General features: G+C 38.5%; 1 protein-coding gene across 2 annotated transcripts; it reads right to left on the reverse strand.

Moving 5' to 3' along the window:
* Positions 1-1,781: 1,781 nt before the first annotated feature.
* On the reverse strand, positions 1,782-13,758 carry cldn19 (claudin 19). 2 transcript variants are annotated; one of them, XM_084394995.1, is made up of 5 exons: positions 13,090-13,758; positions 8,876-9,040; positions 8,329-8,413; positions 7,429-7,572; positions 1,782-2,726 (listed from the first exon to the last, which is right to left on the reverse strand). In XM_084394995.1, exons 1-5 carry the CDS (start codon positions 13,310-13,312, stop codon positions 2,678-2,680), a joined length of 666 nt encoding a protein of 221 aa, XP_084251121.1. In that variant the 5' UTR covers positions 13,313-13,758; the 3' UTR covers positions 1,782-2,677. The 2 variants fall into 2 exon arrangements, with proteins under 2 accessions (XP_084251121.1, XP_084251122.1); XM_084394996.1 differs by having other exon boundaries at positions 1,782-3,159.
* Between the last annotated feature and the right edge of the window lie 10,106 nt (positions 13,759-23,864).

The following is a 23,864-nucleotide window of genomic DNA, read 5'->3' on the forward strand; positions in this document are numbered from 1 at the left end:
GAAACTGCACTGTTGATTCTTTCAAATAAATATAGCCCAATTAATAAAATCCACTATTGTTTTATATAGAATTGTTGAATAGTCTATACAGTATTTAATGCAATTACATCAGTTGTAACTGTAATCAAATAAAGAGTAATCCCTTTACTTTTCAAAGAAAATGTAATTCAATTATTTAGTAATTAATTACACCGAAAACTGATGGTTAGGTGTGTAAAGGATACAGTATTTTATCTGTATTTTGCCACCGCAGAGATTATTGCCTCATAAACCGACACAATGTGTAGTATTTCGACAAGCTTTTTCGCTATTCTTCATCAGCATGAAAATGCATACAAAATAAACATTCCCCATTACAACTTAGTGAATAACCACAAATAATCTCCACTATGAATCTTTAATTGACGCCTCCAATTTGGATTTTTGGAGTTTCCCAATCCTAATTATTAGCCTGGCTAACGTCATTGAGACGTGGTCTGGGAACCACATGTTCATTTTCTCGTATTTGAGGCGTGGTTTACGAATGCCCAGAGCTGTTTATTGGGCGCTACGAATGTCTATCAAATGCGCCTGTACGTAGCTCATAGCCAATCGTTTCAATTATACCAGATGACGTATGTAGAGCGACAGAAATTCGACGAGGAAGAAGACGATGGGTCAGAGATTTATGTGTACACGATGGCGTTCAGCGACTAAACTACTTGGAACACTATCTAAGGCTGCATTGAAAGGTTACTTCGCGTCTGCTGCCATGTTGGATCCATAGATATAAACAAACTGCTTTGGTGTGTCGCATAGACGTCGTCATCGTCTTGCTGCTCCCTCTCCGTTCTGTGATTGGTCCCCTCGCTGAGGCGAAAATCTGGTCCATGGAATCCAGGCTGCCTAGCAGCGTGAATAAAATCGCGCTGCATGGGGAAACCCAGGCTACCTAATTATAACATTGCGGTAACATTCGTGCATGTTTCATCTCATAAATGTTATTTAACGTAACTTGAAAGTGGAGTCAGAATATATGTAATGCTTTTGTCAGTTGCTACTAAACAAACGCAAGAGTCTAGCATGACACTGTCATAAATGAGACTGGCAAAAGAATTAACCATCATCCAAACACCATTCTGCAAGATTACATTAATGACTTCAAAACCAGGCCAAGCCAGTCCAAACAAAACAGACAGTCTATCTTTTGCTCAAATTGAGCACCGTCAGGGGTCCAGACGCTCGGTCAAGCACGGGATTCATGAGGAAACGATCATCCAGGTGTAAAAAACAGGTCTGAATCGTGGTGAGATACTGAGATGGGGGTGAGACGTACACAGACATTCTCAGGGCTGATTTATCGTCTGGCTACACTCAGTTTGAGCTAGTCTAATTGTTAATCTGGTTTTATATGCCCCATTTAATTGATGAAGTGAAGTCAGTGAGTTTGACTTTTTTCTTTTTGGACTTTTTTTAATAATAATGGAGACAGTACAGGAACTTTTAAAGAAGACAGGATTGATGCAAAATAATGCAAGCACTAACCTCTCAGGACATTTTTGAAAAGAAACATGAAAATAAAAATTTGTAGTTCTTTAAAAGGGATTGGAAATATAATTATGGAAAACATTTCTCAAGTTAGAACTTCGTTTAGCTTGTTTATTCCAGTTTGTTTGCCATTTTGACTGTCCAGAATGTGGCTTAGTCATGTGACTTACAGTAGTCATGTGACAGCTAACACAGGCGTACAGACAAACAGCACTTTCCCCAAGTGACACACACACACACAAATATATCTTTGTATTGTTTATTTTATTTTAAAACAGATAAACAGAAAGCTTGATACATCATATGAGATGATACATACTTCAATATTAAGTAACATAACTGGTGGAACGTGAACTAAAATATTTCTAATGACAACCTACACACTCCGCGACCACTTTAAAGACATTATTTGTGATAAATAGTGCCTTTTCAATGCAGGTTGAATACAATTCACCAAGACAAATCATAAGTGCACTAGAGAGTTTCGAAGAGATTTAATTGGATCTGTGTTGCATCTGGGTCTCTTAAAACTAGATCAAAAGCGACAATCCCCTCATAGTTTATGGACTATACATTTTATGGAAAAAAAAGGGGAAAAAATGAGAAAAACAATTGATTTTACCACAGGTAAAAGATCCATCTCAAATACGGCAAGATAGAATATAAACTATTAGCAAACTAAACGAGATTTGTGAGTCAAAACACAGTTATAGCTCAAAGTATATTACACTGCACATGTCGAAGATTTGCATAATTATTTAAATGCATTATAATGTACCCTGAATCAATGCTCTCCAGATGAGTGAAATAGTTTTTCGGCAAGTACAACAAAGTCCAACTGTAACAAAAACTGACTCATTCGTCAAACACTATGCGGTAATGCAGTTGTGGCTCACTCCTTATCAAATTTCTGACATTTATTTGTATGCTACAGTACAAAGTCATGTTGTTTGGAAATGCATAGCTTGGCTTAATGAACCTCTGCATTGTCTGGATTACAGGGAAACATATCAGCTGGATTTCTGTTTTTGACTAGAATAACTTCTATACAGTTTTTAATGTAGTTCTTCGCTTTTTTTACCGAAAGAGAGTGTCTTGTCTGTTGCCAAAATCTAACAGCTTGTGACCCACGAAGTCGCCCTCTCACAAACTACAAGTACTGCTCGCCTTTCTCTGGTGGAGAACTTTTAACATTTGCTCTGCAATTTAAAAGAAAAACAAAACATGTTTGAGTTACAACGGAAACGGAAATCGGGTCATCCACCGCATTGCAATGAAACAGTCCATGCTTTTAGGGTGTAGTCACTTACATTTTGCAATAATACATATTTACAAAAGCAGTTTATGGGGTCACAAACATAGAGGGGTTTTGGGGGGAACGCACACAACAGATATGGGGAGACAATTTTTCGAACACGTTTATTGATCATATGTTGGAAAAAAAGGCACATGGATTTTAAGTATGTAGGGTGTAGAAGGGACATTTGTCCAGTCATACAGACAAGTGTCCAAATTTGGATTCTAGGTGGGAGTGAGGGACACAGATACAGAGAGTGGAGCTCGGACAGTCCTCGAATAAAGGCAGGGAGGGTTGGTCAGTCAGGGAAACTAGTCTCACTCAACAACTCATCCCTGAATTAGAGAAGAGAAGAAGACAGTCAGAGAAGAACAGCATTAGAGGAACCTGGGACAGAGACAATTCACAAGAGCCTCGCGGAAAATTGGATGTTAGTACGTTAAGTGGCACCACATAAACGTTTGCTGTTTGTTAACATGGAAATGTTAGGAAAAATGGACGATGAAAAGTGCACAGACAATTTGAGAGAAAGGAAAGAGTCTTGAATTACATGTCATTTGCATGCATGAGAGATGACAATGAGCAGTAAAGCATTTTGTTAATTAAGGGGTGTTAACTTTTTACCAGGTCCAGAAACTAGCACCTCATTGATTTTGGAGACAGGAGACAAAACTTAAACATGACTTCGTTTTTGCTTCAATTGGCCCCATTACAGAGAATTTGAATCTAAAAAGGTGTGGGAACAAATTCACTAAATGGTTGCACATGTTATTCCAGCCAGAGTCCTGCACGTGGACGGGTGAACCGCTAATATTTGATGTGATGGATGGAATAATATTTACGTTGTCATTTGTGGTGCTGGAGCAGGCCAGGAATCAATAGGCATCCAATAGACTGCGGATCCAATAACCAAGACTGTTTCGACTTAATTCTTTACATGCTGATAGGCAGCTGCTTCCAAACGATCCCATATTTGTGTTCACGCTCTGAAGACAATCAAAGGTTTCTGTTTACATTGCATTGAGCATTATAGCCAATAGCGCTGAACTGACGTTTTTGACAGCTTCAGTGATTATATAGGGATTTCTCTTTGCTAGCTTTCTGCATGAAAAAGATATGCAAAGTTACATAGCTCATAGTCTCCCACAGAAGGGATTTATTCTGTCTAACAGAGAACACTGATCCAGACCTGCCTAAAAGTCAAAATATTACTTCTGCAAACGTATATGCATAATGTCAGCCCAAAGGTATAATCAAAGAAAGAAGGCAAGGCTTCAGTGAATTGTAGCATGTGTGTTTCGTACGAAAGCTAAGTCCCTTTCGATTTGCTTGATCATTTGCATTTTTAGAATCTGACATGATATGACAAAACTGACGACATTAATAACTGTTTGTGTTTGCAATTGCTTTAGGAACCGTGGAAGCTGAAATGATTGTTACATTTCCAACACATGCATGAGGTGTTTGGCCAATCACAATGCACTGGGTCAGCTGGCCAGTCAGAGCACTCTGGGCTTTTCGGAAGGAGGGGATTTGTAGATACCGGAACTCAATCAGAGCGTTTCAGGCAGACTGGGAATAGAGGTGCTGCAATCATATACAGTAATTAAAAAATGATGTGTTTTTGAACATTAAAGCTGCAGTCGGCAACCCTGGAAGATTGAGTGGACTTAGCCAAAATTTTGAATGTTTACAACAACTCTCATGCCCCTCCCCCACTATCAACTAATACCCTCCCATCGAGTTCGTACTAGTCATTGCGTGTGCACCAGATTTTCTGTGAACGCGCCCGTCTCATCAGCATCGATCAACACCATGGAGTACTCATAAAGTAAATGGTTGATAAAGCACAATTACCTGTCGAGAAGAAATGTTGCAAGCTCTGACCTCCTAGCTCTTGAGGTTAACTGAGGAATTGGAATCTTTTTTCACCATCACTCTTCGTTACTGCGCGAACTTCAGGTGTGTGCATGTGATTGTAACGTGCGCGAGGGGGGAGTGGGATCTATGGCGTGTGCACGACCTGTGATTGACAGTCAGATCTCACACCTTTTTGCAAAACAAATAACACGCTCCAGGTGGAGTTAGAAGCTCGGGTTTTTTTCTAAAACCACCTTATTTATGTTGTTCTGTCGGATTATAGTGTCGATTTCACTGAATATGATCAAAAAAATGTTGCCGACGGCAGCTTTAAAGCATGTTAACCCATTGACTATAAAAAAAAAAAGATGGACGACGTGTCTCCACTTTAGAAAATTAAGCGAAAATATCCTAGAAATAGTCGTTGGTGATTACGTTATTCGGAGCCAGAGTCTGTGCAGTAGAGATCCTGATGTCAATCATAACATTATGGGCCCTATTTTAACGATCTAAGTGCAAGTTCTAAAGCGCAGGGCGCAATTGCACTTAGGGCGTGTCAAAATCCACTTTTGCTAGTTTAACGACGGGAAAAATGGTTGGAGCGCCAGGCGCATGGTCTAAAAGGGTTGTCCCTATTCTCTTAATGAGTAATGGGTGTGTTTTGGGCGTAACGTGAAATAAACCAACCAGAGTCTCATCTCCCATTCCCTTTAAAAGCCAGTTGCGCTCGCGCCTTGGCGGATTCGCTATTTACATGACGTAATTTGCAAGCGGAAAAACTGAACGCTTCTCCAGAGCGCAAATGCATGGGCGCAAATGCATTTGCTATTTAAACAACGTGGCGCAGGACATGAAAATGATAACTGCGTCGGGCTGAAACTAGCAAAAAAAACTTGCGTTGCGCTTGGCGCTGCATTGCGCCGGGTGTATCATAGGGCCCTATATCTCATTTTTATAGATTAGATTAGATTAGATTCAACTTTATTGTCATTACACAAGTACAGGTACAAGGTAACGAAATGCAGTTTAGGTCTAACCAGAAGTGCAATAGCATCAAATAACTAACTAAAACCTAACTTATTGGAAAAATAAACACTTGGAACAAATGTCAGTGAGATAAGAACTACTTAAAATCCAATTACACTTTTTTTTTTTTTTGATTGTATCAGTCCATTTACTTTGGCTTAGGTCCTACTTAATTACATTGAGAGGGCGAGGATTATGACATATACTGCAGCCAGCCACCAGGGGGCGATCGAAATGTTTTGGCTTCACTTTTCAGGACTTTGTGCGTCACACTTGTGTTGACCTATTCTAGTACACCCAGTAAACAAAACAATGACCTTTAAAAAAAGGAACATATGGCCTCTTTAATTGATGCGTACATTTTCTAATGATAGTGGTAGTAATTGTTGGCCAGAATATAGTGTGTAAGTAAACGGCAGGATCAGTGTCATAACTCATCCTTAGTGAATTTCCCCATAGTATTTTAAACTCTGCTGGTGAGGTGTTTAAAAATGGCCAAAACACCACATTCTTTGGTCTAAAAGCAGCGTTGGACTTTCCCTCGAAAGTGCTGCTGTGTCTAAATAGCATGTTTACAGCTTGTGCTGGAAGTTTTTGACTCAAGTCAGCCAAATCCCAGTTCCCACACTGGAGCACTGGAACTCAATGGTTTTACATAATGGTTCTAGTGGAATTCCCTGTACTTCAGCGGACAGTGGAAGTGTCGTAACTCCTGGTCTCCTCAATGTGGTGTAGTGTGACCATGGCTGACAGGAACACACATAGCTGGCAAACAGAGCTCCCACCAGCCAATCAGAACAGCATGACACGTTTCTAATCTATAGGCTATGTTCGGAATGAAATACTAGTCTACTACTTGCTATATACTGTATAATGGTCATTTTACATTTATAATTTAATTTTGTACAAAATTAAAGTCTTAACATTTGGAGTCTGATTGACTAAGTGATGAAAGAGATGTTTAAAATCCTCCCAAGCTCATTGCATTGTGGGATACTGTATTCTGTGCAGTGTGCTCTCTTTTATACTATATGTTTTGGAAAATGTAGTAGTCATCAATGTATTCCATGCATGCGGTTCACAGTATACTGTAGTAGTATGCTAGTCCGAACATAGCTGCTGTATCCCACATTGAATCTTTCGATTTATTTCTCCTTTGACTTTATTTGCCTTTTAGTTTACTATCAGTTAGACTTTGTGGTTATACAGTATTTCCATTCACAAAACACTTTGAGTGTACATGGAATTTCCCCCTGAAACCTATGTAAAATTAATAATAAAATAAAAAAACATGTCCAGTGTAAATGCTCTTTTACTGTGTAACTTCTTAGGGATTTCAGCTTCAAATTGGTTTATAAAAAAAGTCTCTTTTTGGCAAAAGTGTTCTTGATCAAAAAGCTTATTAAGGCATGTCGGGAATGCCGTTCATATCAATAAAGTACAGAATTTCCATGCTTCATTAAAATGAATAGTAAAATACATGCTTGTACAGTATCTCTGAAAAAAGTACACAAACCTCCTTGACCGTAGGCCTAGACAATGTAAGTGTTTGTCCATGTAATTGTTTAGTTTGTGTGTTTTGGACCTGGAGTAACGCTCAGTGCGAGTGAGAAGGTGTACTCATGGTGGGAAGAGCTCTGTCTCTTGTACCCGCTGCTCTTTACATTTACAGTTTCTCCTTTTCTGCTGTGCTTTTATTTTTTTGTATTTACACGTACTCCCTGGCTGTAGAGGGTTGAGATTGCCGGTAGAGCTGTCCTCTTCTCTCCTCATTTACGCAGGAGCAGCAGAGGAACGAGCCGCCCAACATCATCAAGATGGCAGCCGCCCACCCTATAAAGAGGGCGGGGCCAAACTCATACCTGAAAGACAGAGGCCACGCCTATATTTTAAAACAGGTATATATAATAATACTATATAAACAGGTATGAAACCAATATATATATATATATAACCAGGTTATTCTCATGTTAAGGTAACATTTCACCCAAAATTCACAGAAAATAAAGAAGAAATGTATCTAAATCCTTATGTACAAAAATGTACAGTATAAATATACACTGTATATAGGAAGTTTTATATATTTTAAATGTATAGATAGATTAATTTTAGCCTAAGTAGAGCGTATATATATATATTTATATGTGTGTGCAATATGTGTGTGTGTATAATTAATAAAAATAAATCTTAAATTTCATCGTAATTTTAACTCTTTTCCCGCAAGCGTTAAAAAAAAAAGTTACTAGCATTTTTTATATATTTTTTCCAAAATTTTCATGTCCCCTCAAATATTTTGTTGTGTGAATATCTGAACATGCAATATATCAAAAGAAATAACAGAGCCTTTGCTTCAAAAAATGGTTTGTTCGAACTTTATGGATTATTTTTTTTATCAACACTTAAATGTGTTAACACATTTAAATGGTAAGTTTAATTAAAAAAAAAGCAACATTTGGAACAAACTTTTTCAGACTTTCCAACCTTTATAATCAATGCTTTTATCGCTTGTTTCTATTCCTTTTTTGCCTGTTTTTATCAAGAGATTCAGTACTCTTGCGTAATATGCGTAATAGCGCCCCAATGGCGGGCAATGAGTTAAAATCTATGAATGGTCCTACCTGGCGTTAATTGGCGTATTCGGATCGAAGAAATGGTAGGACACCTGTGTTGCGTACCAGGACACAGCCACCAGTGTGCACAGACCTAGACATAATAGAAATCACAATATTAGCACCGTCATTGACTGCATCTCTGTTTGTTTGCATGTTTGAATGTGTGTGTGACTAGAATAGCCACTTCCTGTTTACTCCTGCATGTCAGATGGGTCAGAAGTGATCCAGCAGCCGAGGACCAGAACAGACCTCAAGAATGTAGGAATGTCAATTTATTTACCAAAACTAATTTACACTGAATGATTTACAGCACTGAGGTATGTTGACCTAGATAACACAATGTGCTCATTCTTAGCACAGTTACACTCGTGTAGAGAGTAGTAATGACTTTGTTTACGTTTTCTCTCAAGGGAAGGCCTAAAGTTTCTTAGTAAGCTTAAATGACCAATATTAAAGGAAATGTTCGTGGTTTATTAGAAAACTCACAGTTGTACAATTTCTCGCTCAACCTACATGAACAATGTAAGGTGTTCAGTCTGGGTTGGAGTCTCACCTGAGAGCAGGAACAGACTCCCACCAGAGATGGCGATCTTGCTCTTGGTGGATGGGTTGTTGTCGCCCACCTTCGTGCATTTCATCCCGACCACACTCACAATGATAGCCATGAATCCCATCAGCACTGAGATCACCATCAGAGCTCGACACGTCTGAATGTGGACTGCAAAAACAAACATAATCGTAGAGTTTAAGTGGGAACTCAAAATAAAGGAATTTTAAACGAAACAACAAAAATTCCAAGGCACTTACATGGCTTTGCCCAGTTTGGAATATATATATATATATATATACAAAGAAAATCATCTAAATAAAGTTGAAAAGTTGAGAAAAAAACATTGCCAATGGGGTCAGAAAAATAAACTTGTTTTCCCTTTAAATTAAGTTCGAATTTTTCTTACACCATTTGCATTTATATACATCTTTAAAACAATAATTTTACAGATTTTACACAATTTTTTTTCCATCATGCTAAAACCCTCAGAGTAACCATTTTAGCACCTTTTCCCATCTATTTTGAGCACTTTTTGGTGGTGATTTCTAGCTGCTCTACTACATCAAAATTCCACAGATAACCCACACGGTGTTCGGTTCATGCATAAAACTGTAGGAGTGACATTTTTACATGCTTCACACAGAGGGGATTACTGTGACTTTTCCACAAAGGCGGATTGTTTTCAATGCTTTTGTGTGACAGCTACACGCTAACATGTCAGTTCAGCTTGGATAATGACTTCAACTTCAACTCAGAACCCCACAGTAGATGCAGACCACCAACCCAACTGTCCATGCATTGTTATGCCCACCTCAAAAGAAGAGTTCAGCTTAGCCGCATGTAATAGGAATCACCATTGTAGAACGATTTGCTTTCAAAGTGTTGCATCAAACATGAATCGAAGCCATATAATAAGTATAACAGCGTCTCAAAGAAGTTGAGAACTGAGGAGATATTATCACACAACTTTTGATGTATGATTTATGTGCAAAGAGGCCGCTTTTGAAGCAGGATTTTATTGCTTCATAAGAGAGGTCTTATTTTCTCGTCTTTCATCCTTGTTTTGCTTCATTTCTTGATTTGTAAGGAGAGCGTTTCGCCGAGTAACACTGTGATCTCAAGGTCATGTTTGAAAGAGGGTAGTTAGACTCCGGGTGGAGGGGTCCTCCCACAATCCCTCGTCCAGTGCCAAGGTTGGCAGCGCCTGGCACGGACGAAAGGAAGGCGAGCACTAGCACAGTGGTGGAGAACATGCTTCAAGAGAAGCTGCATGTGAGGCTCAGCCATTGTCTATTGTTTGCGCTTGTGGGCTGCTCGACACGTCATTGAAAACATCTCTCAATGCGCTCCTCATACCAATCACTTATTTGTGACGTCATAATCATTTTTGACGCCCTCGATAATCCTCTGAGGATTTTTTTTTTTTTAAATGTTATTTTTACCATTGATATTTAGAACAAAGGACTAAAAAGAGAGAACGTCTAGTTCGATGTATAACCATATTTCACATAAATTTTGTTTCCATTTCTTATTTTCGTGGTTGTCTACTTACATTATAGTTCATTATTTCTGTGTGACTGTGCTTTTTTTCAAAATCAACCTCAACTAATAGGTTTAAATTAACCAACAGTGAGTCTGTTCATGTTTTTCTTTAAAATCATTGACAGTAATAGAACATATTTCTCTTAAATGTTTAATTATTTATTTATTTATTATTAAAATAATAATTTATTTAATTTATTTGTGTTATAAAATGTTAAAATGGATGGATGGATAGCAGGATATATAGATACATTATTTAATGATGTAAATGTTTGAATTGATATTTATGCATTTGATGTAAATAGTAATGTTTTCTTCTAGAAGTTCAGATTTAAACCCCAGCTTAGTATTTTTTTATTATTTTTTTTTACTTTTTTGGTCATGGTATATGCTTACATTTTTAGATTGACACATCAAAACACTATCATTTTTGTCTGCATTGCATGCATTATTCGGTTTTAAAATGTTTACCATCCAGGTTTTTGTACGAACTTTGCATTAACGTGGCTCAAGTGTGCTTCATATAGATGTTTCTTTATCCTAAATACTATGTTTAGTTGACAGCACATAATAACAGTTATTCAAGAAAAGACACTAGAACTGCTGCAGAAAAGGGCAAACAATGCAAGTTTGTGGGAGGCTGTCTGTACATACAGAAGCCAGAACATTGCAGTCACTATCTGACCAGATGACCTAAGGCTGGGATGAGGGGGGGACAGTGGAATCAGATGGTCCCGTCACCCTTTGTGGGCCGAGGGTTACAGATTCCACCATGAGCAGTACAGTACTGAGTGCTGCCTTTGTGAACGAGTGGCGGATGTGTGTGATAGAGATGTTATGAAAGCCAAATGATATTCCACAAAACCTAACAGTAGTTAAGTAGAAAGTGGCAGCCGGGGTTGTGAAAGTACTTTAGACAAATGTTCTCTGCATAAATCCGTCAGATCTTACGTGCAAAGTTGATGCTTGATGAAGCGAAGTGGCCATAACACACATGTATTAATGTCAGTATTTTAGACAACGTTGAGTCTTACAGCAGTAGATACAGCAGTTATGACTATGATTAATGGCACTCTTGGACGTAATAAGAACAATTGAATGGTTTTCTGTAGATTTTTTGGTTCAACAGAGAACAATGTCCTTATAAAGAATCGTTTTGGGCTTCATATGGTTCTTGAAGTTACTGTATTTGGAGATTAAAAAATGTGTTTGTGGTTTATGGTACAAATGTTTTTTCTTTAAAGCATCCATAGATGCTTTCAGAAGTTCTTTGTGGAACTTAAAGTTCTTCAATGACATCATGCTGTAAGAACTTTTTTGGTTCCATTTGGAACCTTTGCATTTAAACTTGATCAGTCAATCAGATACTTAGATCTGTAGACAGTTGAAATTTAGATATGTTTCTATAAGACCTTATATCTTAAAAATGTAGTCAGTGTTTGTTTGCATACAATCTCTTCTAAACGGCAATAAAGACGACCTGTGTGTTGTGTGGGGATATGCATTCTGAACATATCTTTGGTGTTTGCCTAAACACTGGCCTTTTCTTCTCAACACAACTGCCATTCATCACTTCAAGACAATACGCTGTTATTAAAGCAATGAAGCAGAATAGAAGATGGCAAACTGTTTTCTCTGAACCATGCCACATTTATATTACGTTTTCTGCTATTGTTATTATCAAAGCGTCTTATAACTCTTCAGAACCGCAATGTTTTGTCACTGACTGCAGTGTTGTAATATTTGTCCACAAATCACAAACAGATGTGGATGTGATGCGGTTTGTCTTGAAAAAATGATTGAATTATCCTAAACGCATCATCAGCCACCATTCATAATTGATTGTTAGGGACATCTTCCCGGGACTGTCCCAGAAATCGACGAGAAGTCACTGATTCTGATTAGACGCAACAAGTCACCATAAAATTGACAATGACAGTGGCGCTAAATGTAGATTAATCGCGATGTAATTGCATTCCACGGCATTTCGACAGTCTGCTAGAGTCAGCGCCTCAGTGAGGTTAGTGTCACATAAGACTTTCATTATAATATGTCAAAACGCACATATTTTAATTTGATCGATTAAACGAGTTGATTAAATCCATGTGCACACAGCAGCTCACAGAGTTGATTGCGCCTTTTTTTTTGCCACCAGTCTCCTCTATCCAAAAAATCTTGATTTAATTATTATTTCATATGAAGCTTTTTTAATCTGAGTCATATATCACACTTGAACATACTTGACTGCACTCTTAAAAATTGGTATGTATAGCTCTATGAAGAACCTTTATCTTCCATTGAACCTTTCCATTCCACAAAGGGTTCTTTATATTTGGATTTGTAAAGTGTTCTTCACTCTAAAAAAAAGAATCCTTTAAGATCTGTTCACAGAAAGATTCTTTGGGGAACCCAAAATGGAACCCTTTTTGGAACCTTTATTTTTAAATGAACTAAATCAAACTAATGTTGTTCCAAACCTATTTGGCTTTCTTTCTTCTGTGGAACACAAAACAAAGATATCTGAGAATGTTTTTGTTCATACATTGACTTGTTAATATCTTCTATTTTCCACTTTCTTCAGTCATACAGGTTTTCCATGACGTGAGGATGAGAAAATGATGTTAGAACTCAGATTTTTGTGTCTGTGTTAACCCATTGAACTGTTTAGTACTTACCATCCAGCGAGAGCAAGGAGTCAAAGATCTTGCACTGCACCTGGCCCGTGCTCTGAGATGCACAGGACATCCACAGGCCCTCGTACAAGCCCACGGCCATGATGATGGCGTCCCCTGCGTACGAGGACTGCTTCCATTGGGGCAGGACCGTAGTGGAGATGATCCCAATCCATCCACCCAGAGCCAGAAAATACCCCAGGAGCTGAAACCCAGAGTTGGCCATAATTGTCCTTTTTAAACTATTGCTTTAGTGTAGAATTGGACTGAGTTCAATGAAGTTCTCCAGTTAGGAAGCCACCTGCAACTCCCTTATGAACGTGCAAAGAAATCCACCTGGCTCAGAATGAATCGAACAAGTCAAGCAGTTAAAGTCTGATTCTCGCCAAATCTTTGGTCACTCGCATATCCTTTTGTTGCTCTCGTTTGCTTCAGTATCTCTCATTTGGTGGCAGCCTGTGACATCCCTTGATTCTGGCTAAAACTGGTCCCTCAAGTCTCCTTTGTGAAGGTACACAACTTCTGGAGGCTGTAGAAAGAGCGTTCAGGGTGCCCAAGGATGCCGTCAGGATGTGGTTGAACGCTGCTTTACTGTCTGCATAGCTGTTCTTGTCATACACCAGTGCGTCTGGATGGTGCAGTGGGAATGGGGGGGGGGAAAAAAGAAGGGGAATACTTCACAGACAAAAAAAAAAAAGCCTTGACGGAGTGAATGCATTTGGGGGTGGAGTGCCAAGCCGATGATTACTCTCTGATTGGTGCTTTAGCGAAGAGAAACGCCTCCTGAAACTAGTGCAGGAGGGACTGATTAAGCCCAGATGTCACTTGTGGAGTCAACCCTCAAAAAAGTGGGACGTGCGATACGCCACAAAGCCCTAATTGCATAAAATTCTCAAAGTGAGCAAGTGTCTTCAAATCTTCACGTCTTGCAGAGTCAATGAAACGTAAATCTCAGGTTCAAGTTATGTGTCAGTAATGTGGCATCTGTTGGCTGAAGTTGTTTTCCCCATTCGAACGTGTTCCTGCACTGACCCTTTTGAAGCACCACAGAGGCGCATAAATCAGCGTTTAAACTGTGCTCGTTTGAAAGGAAGTGTCACCCGCACACAAAAAACTCTAGCTTCTGGTGGAGATTTAGGGGTTGGCCTGTGACAGCTCGGAGGATCTCCATGGGAACCCGCTCGGTTTAATCACCGTGCGAGGGAAACACACAGCGGGTCTTGCTGCATGGAATGAAGGCGCCTTTCGGGTCTGGTCACAGAGCAGATCAACAGATCGTGAAGAACTTACAGTGACAAAAGTAGAAACGTTTATTTTAAATTATTTTAATATTTTTAAGAAAATGTAAGTGGCTTTCCTTAAAAGAATTTGTTACTATGATGCTAGGGTGTTATGGCCTGTTGCCATGGTGTTGCTAAGGTGATCTGCACTGTAAAAAAAAAAAAAGCTATTATATTTTATTTTCACAGATACCAGGAATTACTTTGAATCTATAAAAAAAAACACATTAGACCAACAGTAGTTAGTTCCAACTACACTGAAAAAAATTGTGTAGAATTTACGTTAAACAGTTTTTACTCAATAAATAGTAGATAGTAAATTTCAAAAATATTAAATAATTACTCAAATAAGAAAGAAAGAAACAAAATTAAACATAACATTTTGAAGTAGAAAGACTAAAATAGTGTTGTCTTGTAATCTTTTTAATGTTTTATTGATCATAATTTTTCCAGTATACTCAAACCCGTTCAATTTCTTATAACAATGTTATAGGGTTAGCATGCACTGCACCATGAAGAAATTATGCGGCTGCTGTTTTGCTATTTGCTGACTTAATTTATACGGTTGTTGATTTATGTCATTTTTTTATTTTTTACATTTGTTGACTGTCACCATTATTGAGGTTTGCGGGTTGAATGTGCAGCCATGTAAAACTACTTACCAGAAATTCTTGGTTTACAAGATTTCGGTATTTCTCTTTCAAAGGAAAAAATTACAGAGTTCAAATACTGAATGTCACTTGAAACTATGGGTATTCAGAGCAAAATTTCGTGTTCATTTCCTAACTATTGGTAAAACAGTGTTACCTAGGACAATCATTAAGATAAAATTAAAAAATAGAAATCTTAAAGTGGATTGTCAAGTTGTTCAAAACCTGTATGAATTTCTTTCTTTTGTTAAACATTATAGAAGATATTTGAAAGAACCAAACTTGACAAACTTGAACTTGACAATTCAACATACTTTTTTTATTTTTTTTTATTACGCGTTTATTTTATTTATTTATTTGATTTACTGATCACTTTTTTACAGTGTACAGGTTTGAAACAACTTGAGGGTGAGTAAATGATAACAGAATTTAACATTTTTGGGTGGACTATCCTTTTAATTCATGTTGCATTGATTCATACATTTCTCAACAATTTTTTTACAGATTGCTGACTGGCCCAAGTCAAGAGTCCACTGCCAAGGATCAATATAAAAGCACACCTCTCTTCAACAAGTCACATGACTTTGAGTTATCCTTCATGTATGCAGCATAAATGTTGTAGAAAGAGTTACGCACCTAAGTTTGAGGTTAGTGGTTTTGTCCAAATTCCACTAAGAATGAGTAATAGCAATAGTAACGCTTGCCTTATCATCAAACCCCACTAATAGTAAAGCATATACAGCAAAGAGAAAGAACACAATTCACTGTCCTACATATTTGGCAATCATAGAGCTAAAGCTACATCAACAAAAACCTCATAAAATACTCCAGACCACAAACTGCAATCAACTTTTGGACTGATTTAAATTAGATAATTAATCTGGCGTCTAAAAACTTGTAGATAGCCATTGCACAACGCTGTTGAACAAGGACTTATGAAAAACAAGTCATTATTTCATTGACCTCAGAGAGGTGGGGCAGTTCTGTGTTTTCCAAAACGTCTCATTAGGTTTTTCTTTGAAGCATCCTCTCGAAACAGGATTAGCCCCCACGGTCCATCCCCACATGGAGTCAGGGGTCGAATACGCACTCGGGGGCCCCTGGGATTGGTGTTATTACAAGGAGAGGGGTTAATTATCTAGATAGCAATGAACCTTCTTTTTTTTTTTTTTTTTGAGACCACAAGACTGCCTGATCCATTCCTTCTTTCCATTCATCCACAACCCGTCCCATACGCGTCACACACATACACAAGGATGAATTCACTATCCCTGCCCCCATCCCATGCACCGATCACCCCAGAGTTGCTGTTTACATTTGAGTGGGTCTCACTGAACTATGTAGCTCAGACAAGCCCTTTTACAAACAGCTCATCAGCCCATGTTTCTGCATGGATTAAAATACCATATAACCATGCTTGTATGCGGCTGCACCAAACCCATCACGGGTAACAAGACAGATCCACTGTTCACGGGGGTCAGCGTAGGAGATAAATAGACAGATAGATAGAGTAAATTAACTTGAACTGCATGCTTCATTGATATTGTGTCAATGTGAATAATGTTGTAGTCCTAATTTGCATAGGCCATGGAAACAATCTAGTCTGTAGGCACGATGTGTGTCAAATGTCTATCAACATTTATTTCATTTCAGAACTCCTTTTGCTCTCTATTGATTGATTGGTTATTTAAAGGGATAGTTCACCCAAAAATGAAAATTCTGTCAGTAATTACTCACCCTCATGTTGTTCCAACCCCGTAAGACTTTCGTTCATCTTCGGAACACAAATTAAGATATTTTTGATTAACTCTGAGTGCTGTCTCACTCCTCCACAGGCTTATGGACACTATAACTTGCTGGCCCAGAAAATGTTAAAGACATCGTTAATATAGTCCAAGTGACTCCAGTGGCTCAATCTTAAGGTTATAAAGCGACGAGAATACTTTTTGTGCGCAAAAACAAACAAAAATAACGACTTTATTCCACTATTCATTTCATTCTCTCTCTGTGCCTCGAGTTAGTTCACGTAGTGTTTTTGCGCAGCGCGTCTGTGTTGCACGTCACCACGTAGGCTCACTATTGGGCGATGCTCGTCATGTGTGTGATGCGTATCTTAAAAATATCTTAATTTGTGTTCCGAAGATGAACGAAAGTCTTACGGGGTTGGAACAACATTAGGGTGAGTAATTACTGACAGAATTTTCATTTTTGGGTGAACTAACCCTTTAAGTCATATGACTGAACTAGAGATTCCGTTGACAATGTATCTTATACTGGGGGTGTGATTTAATGTGGGGAAGAACAAATACATATCGTTTATTCCTGTTGGAATAGTTAAGCGTTTCCAAAAGATTTTGGAAAAATATGCTTAGAAGTTATTGATAAGTAAGTTAATTTAGTCTGATGGCATTGTTTCCCCCAACAGCGTTGCTGATTACTGTATCAAAATGGAATAATTTGATGTATTGTTTCTCATTGTTCTCAGCCTGACCTTTACAAAAAGCTCTATTATACTATTATATACTGGCAAAAAGTTATTGTTGTTGTTTTGTTTTACAAATTTAAGCCTTGTAAAATGTTTTTTGTAAAGCTGGAATATCATTTACTGTATAATTTACGTCAGCCATCAGGAGCTTCAGCCATTGAATACGTCAAGGCAGTTTTTGAAGAATACTTCACTGCTTATGATGGGTAAAACAACATGGAGTACAATACCAGTCCCTTTTTAGTCTATGACAGGCAAGTGCTATTCTGTTGCTTTTCTCCAGAGACTTTTACCGTTTCAGATAAAGGCACAATTAACACTGTATGGAACAAATAATACAAATAGTAAAAAGCATCATTTGAGACAGATTGTAAATTGAGCAAATTTGAGCTATAATGTCATTCATCATCTACGTGCTAGGCAAAAAGCAGTATAGATACAGATGGAGGTAGAGGAGAAACTGAAGTGTATTGCAGTGAAAGTCCCCCCTCCTTCACAGGTCCAAACTTCAGCGGCTTAGAAGCTCTCTGGGAAACTCGGACCATTGAAAAGACCATCTGGTCAAGTTCACTGCTGGCTAATTAGCAATGAGACATTCAAAGGTTTTCTTTTCACCTCTGTAGACAGCAGACTTGTAAAAAAGAAAGAAAGTTACTTGCAGTTCAGACAAAATAGAAGATGAGAGGTGCACAAATGACAATCTGAGAATGCTGTTTTTAAGGGAATGCTAACAACATGGACTACAGGATTCATGTTATTTGACTCCAACAATACACATGTAGAATTATGTGTTGTTCAGTGTGTTCAAGGTTGAAATGCCAAAAAAAAAAAAAAAGTACAATATTATAGTCACCTGCCAAGCTAATGTATTGCCAATATTAGGACATTCACACTGCTACTGGTTACAAAAACCACTGAGAAAAAATAAAATGTGTCCAAATTAGCACTCGCCTCTCAAAAAGCTACATCTGGACTTGATTATGGTGATTGGTAAGTATTAGTTATTTTGTAGGAAATTAAGAAATAAATGTAGGCTACCATAGATACGCACATTATCCAGCATGCTTTCTGACTTGGGTCAAATCAGAGTCAGTTTTATCTGAATACTCGCTAGGACTGTGAAAGTGTATTCAGAATGTAATGCAGTACATATGATTTTGTAAATGGTTACAGAGAAAAACTGGGCATCCCACACTAAACTATTGAGGATCACACACTACCAGACTTCATCATTTCGAACACAACAAACTCACACAGAAACATTTGTCTCGTTGCTAAGAGACACATGACAAATGAAAACAATGTGTTTTCTAAAATAAGCTCAATATATAAAACATGATATTGATAAATAATCTGTGCCCAACACTGATTTTTCAGTGAAATTTGTCAACTCCTACTGCTCAAAATGTGCAGACTAGCTATGGCTTTCAGCAACTATGACGACTTCAGACTGTTAATCAGAGAACAAAGTAGTGTAGAGTGTTCCTGCCTTAACAAATATTGAATACAACAGAAGGGCTGTTTTCATTTTGTGCAACAGTCTGTAAATCACATGACCAAGTGTCTTCTCAGGAAACAGCGTAATGAAGTTGATGAACTAAACAAATTAGGGCATTATCAAATTGTAAAGTCTACTCAGGCACTGTTATGTTCATGTGGTTAGAAGGCTGGGAATCTTGCGATGCTATCTATCTCGAAAATTTAATTTAATTCTGTACAAAGAGGGACACAGTATGGCAGAAGTTCTAGATGTGTTTGGTTGACACAATATATTGAGGCATTGAGCTGTCAGGATAGTTCTAGTACTAAGAGTATTTCCCTTTCCAAAAGGCAAGCTGTCAAGACAGTTCGTAGTTATCTGAAGTTGTCACTTTGATTAAAGGCAGTACACTGGCCAAAATCAAAAGCTCTCTGTGATGTTGGATGTAGATTGGGGGGTAAAATGAGTAAATGGGACCTGCTGTACTGGAAACAATTGTCAATGAAACATTAACAGTGTTATTGAAAAGAGGAAAGAGAGTTCTGAGCATGATCAAACAAGCCATCTCATGTGACAGTGCCTCTTCTTGTCATCGTTCTGAAACTCTCCCGTATGTGGCCGTATGACCCCGTTCCAGATTTGCCGTTGTCATACACCGAGCGCAAAATCCATCCTTGCATTAGGGAAGGTGGTCAGATCCTGTCCGTTTTTCCACTCCTCTTTTTCCAGGCCCTTACAACACTAAGCTGAGCTTAAAAGTCAGCTGACATGATCAAAGATACCAAGTCATATTCCAGCTAACGAGACCAGAGTGTTCCCGATGCATGGAGGAGACCTCCCAGAGGACGGGAACCTGCGGCGTGCTCTCCGACATGGGAAAGGACCGACTTTTGTGGCTCGAGCCCCATTACCGTTCACATAATTGCTTTTTCCATTGTAGTAGCCCACTCTTCCTCCTTTTGCCTTTATTGTACGCATACAGCTAAGGGAAGCCTCTTGCATTCATCCCACTGAGATAGAGAGATCCTTTCTTTCACCCCCCTTCTATAATGTACATTTGGAGGGTTCGTGTTGAGCGCGCTTCTGAAGACATCAGAGTGCACTCAACGGCAGCGACGTCTGGAAAGGAATGAGAACAACGGGGGTCCCTTTTATTTGGCTATGCACTTATCTTGGTCCGGATGGGCTCTTTGTTGCCCATGGCCAGTGAATTGCCACTTCCACCTGACCGACAGAAAAACATCAGGCTGGAGTGGTGCCTATAGAAAGTTGTACTTGAGAGTTTCCACCTGGGCTGAAGGGAGGGAGATGGTCCCAGCGAATGAAGAGAGCGAGAGTAGCCAACGTCAACATGCCCTTCAAGGGGGCCAAGCCCTGGGGCAGAGCAGCTGAGTTGGACGAAGAGGTTTGAAAATGGGGGATTAGAAGGGGAATGTGTTGGGCTAATCCACCATTATGCCACGGGCCTCAGGTCTTTAGTGACCTCAAAGAGTAGAAGGGCATTCTGCCGCCCAGAGAAAACCAGAAAACTGTCCGAGCAATGCCTAGAGGTGCATCACATTTAACAACCTGTGAAAAAAGGACAGCAGTGTAGAGATGTATGAAGCACAAGTCACTTTCAAACCAATCAGCTTTCTGTTGGTCAGTGCAGCAAATTCGTGTGACCAACTTGAACTTGAGGAGTGAAACTTGCATGGGGAACTTTATCACCCTCGCATGAAACTCCCAATCGTGCAAATTCTTAGGCCATGTCCCAAATAGCACACTTCATATGCACTTAAGGTTTTGTGGACTTACAATGGCTGCCATATGCGTGTGTCCATTAGGGTGTCCCATTTGTCATTTTAGGTTTCAGTAGAGTGTTCATGAGCGCCCCCTTTGCGGCCGATATGCACACTTTTGCACTGAAGCAAGCTAGACTTCTACCTGACAGTCAAGCGGCATTATGGCACAAGAGTTCATAGCTGGAGGAAGATCGCAAAGGGCTTAGGGCTTTATTTGGGACAGGGCCTTAGTGGAATTAAGGGTTTTCACTCATTACATTTCGCAGAGCAACTGTAAATGTGACTTAATGCAGTGATAATATTTAATTTCTGTCTTTAACTCAAGACAAGTGATGCTAGACCTCCCTGTTGTATCCATGACAATCCAACATCTTTGTTTGACAGATCATCATCCAAAGACGACTCACAAGAAATTCCTCATGGCATCTTTCATGTAAATTTTGAGGTATTTTGACTGAAGTAGTAAGTTTTTGCTTTACCTAAATTACCTATAAATTGATTTCCAGCCAGTTTCCAAACAAGGGCACCCGATTGATTCTCATTTCATCCAATTAAGTGCACTGCGTCTTTTCTTCTTTTTTTTGACCTATAAATGCTAAATCTACCATTGCCAGCGCAGCACCCACTGCTTTCACAGGCAGATGGACTTAATAGATGGACTGCATTGTTAAATGATAGACTCTCACAAAACTTTATGATTACATTCTCATTAAATCGCTGGAAAAACAACCATGGTGAGGAAAAAAGTCACATGCAGTTTAAAAAAATATATTGTTGCCACACATGATTACTGACATCCATTGCTTAGAAATGACATTACATAGTTGATATTGAGATGGGGGGGGCCACTGTTTTCAAAGGCAATTTCAATGACACCATGACTTTTCCCTTCTACCTCTTATCACAGGTCACTTCTTCTCATATACCTGCACCTCCTACTGTTGGAAGACATTCCCTCCTCCAGCCAGTAAGGATTAGCTTTATGGTTCCCCAAGCACAATCGCACTCACTTGGAGACTGTCCCAGCCCGGCACCGGAGTGATCCAAGTCTTAGGGGAAATAAGACGACAGTTCATTGCAGCAACCACTGAAGTCATCATTCAGGCATCCATCAAAATATACCAACAATGCCATCCTCTGTCTCCATTTAGACAAGATTTGGTTAAGATTTTAAGCAACTTGGTTAAAAAATATGAGAATACATTTATGATTTATGATTTTAGAAAATGTGAGCTGTCAAGGGTTTAGGGCCTTTGCAGTTGAGAATTTCATCTAGTGTTAACTACAGAAGCCCTATAGTCCATTGCGTTATAAAAAAAATTCTGACTTGGTTTGTCATTATCTTTTCTTAATTTTCTTGTGATTACAACTCAATCCGACTTGACTTGATTGTTTATTTAACCTTTTCAATAGTTTTTTCTTGGTCTCGTGGTAAATTTAACTGTCAAGCAGGATTTATAGTTAACTTTTATAATAATTTTCATTGGCTCAAATAACTACTTAAAGTGATAATTCACTTTTTCAAATAAAAATTCTGTCATCATTTACTCACCCTCAACACTGTAAAAAATGATATGATCAATAAGTTATTAAAACATTTGTTTTTTTTAATTAGCTTAAACTCATCAAAATAAGTTGTACAAGATTCAACTAAGTCAGTTTAATGTAATTTAAGTTGATTGTACTTAAAAATGTAAGACTTTTTTTTTACTGTGAAGTTGTTCCAAACCTGTATGAATTTCTTCTGCTGAAAACAAAAGAAGATATTTAGAAGAATATGGGTAACCAAACAGTTGATGGGCTAGAGTTACTATGGAAGTCATCGGGCCCCATCAACTTTTTGGTTACCAACATTCATACAGGTTTGGAACAACTTGAGAAGTGATGACAGAATTTTCATTTTTGGGTGAACTATCCCTTTAAAACTTCCCTGTGTGTTTAGAGTCGCTGCATTGCAACTAATTAGCGCTATTAATAGAAATATTAAGAAAGTGATGTGATTATAATGAAAAGGATCAAATTCATGTCTAACTTTTGTCCTGTTGCTCTAGCTTCATGGAAACACTGGCCGATTCCATGTCTGATCTTGTTAAGTCTCCTGTTTTTCTTTTCCCGGCTACCTTTTCAAGCCGTAGAGTTGGAATTAATTTCGTCAGGACGTGTCCTGCTGTGTCCGGCTAAATCCTGTCCTGGGAGAGACATGCTGAGTCTGTCTCCGGGGAAACAACCACTAATGGATACTTTCAACCTCCTCACTTTCAGCTAACGTTTCTTCTGTGAAGAGAAAACAAGAGAAACGTTGCCTATTTAGTCTCAACTGACACTTTTTTTAAAGGCCACATCATTGACTTCCCAGAATTGGTTGTGTTTCTTTCACTTTTACTCCCTTCTTTACAGGATGGAGCAATTGTCAACAGATCACCATATTATGAGACCTGGTTTAGACATTTGCTGCAGTGCCCTATACCTCACCTTATACTGTAAAAATGTATATTGGCAGCGGGTTCCTGTGATTTCACTGACTCTGGGGACAAATAACTCTAAATGAATTGTGCCCGCTAATATTGTTGTTTATTTGCATGTGCTGTTTGCATTTGATTCATTCACTAAACAAATATGCAAATCAGGTAACTGCAGAATAATGTGCTTAACGTAATTGTTGCAGGTGTTATGTGCTAGGTGAATAGCACTGACATTTGTGTGTAAGGCGTAATCATTAATAAGCCTGCATAGAAATTGTAATATTTCATTTAAACACTAATGATTCAGTTCTATTTCAGCTCATTTAGTGCTTGGTTAAGATAAATTGAAGGTGGTTGTTGAATAGGGATGGGTCATGACGGTCGACTAATCATCCAGCAAGTTGAGTAGTTGTGTCAACTAGTTTTTCTTTTCTTTTTTTTTTCAGCTGGGGAAAGTTTTTTTTTTATTCATCCCCTTTAAAGTCCTTGCACATTCAAATAGACATATTTTGCTGTTGCGTTTCATACAGCTTTGGAGGGAGTTTTGCATCAGCATGAAATTACATGAGTCACTCCATCTATTCTCTAAATGGGAGTTATTGATCTTATTGGACACTTATTTTAGTGAGATACTATG

The sequence above is a fragment of the Rutilus rutilus genome, assembly GCF_951802725.1.
Source record: "Rutilus rutilus genome assembly, chromosome: 22".
NCBI classification, from domain to species: domain Eukaryota; kingdom Metazoa; phylum Chordata; class Actinopteri; order Cypriniformes; family Leuciscidae; genus Rutilus; species Rutilus rutilus.

What these genes read in the sequence shown, in the direction of transcription:
- cldn19 (XM_084394995.1), bottom strand. Translation starts at nt 13,312, where the DNA reads ATGGCCAACTCTGGGTTTCAGCTCCTGGGGTATTTTCTGGCTCTGGGT. An exon ending in GAGTCTGTTCCTGCTCTCAG is followed by an intron (nt 8,414 to 8,875) that starts GTGAGACTCCAA and finishes TATTATGTCTAG; the next exon opens with GTCTGTGCACACTGGTGGCT. An exon ending in AATACGCCAATTAACGCCAG is followed by an intron (nt 7,573 to 8,328) that starts GTAGGACCATTC and finishes TCTGTCTTTCAG; the next exon opens with GTATGAGTTTGGCCCCGCCC.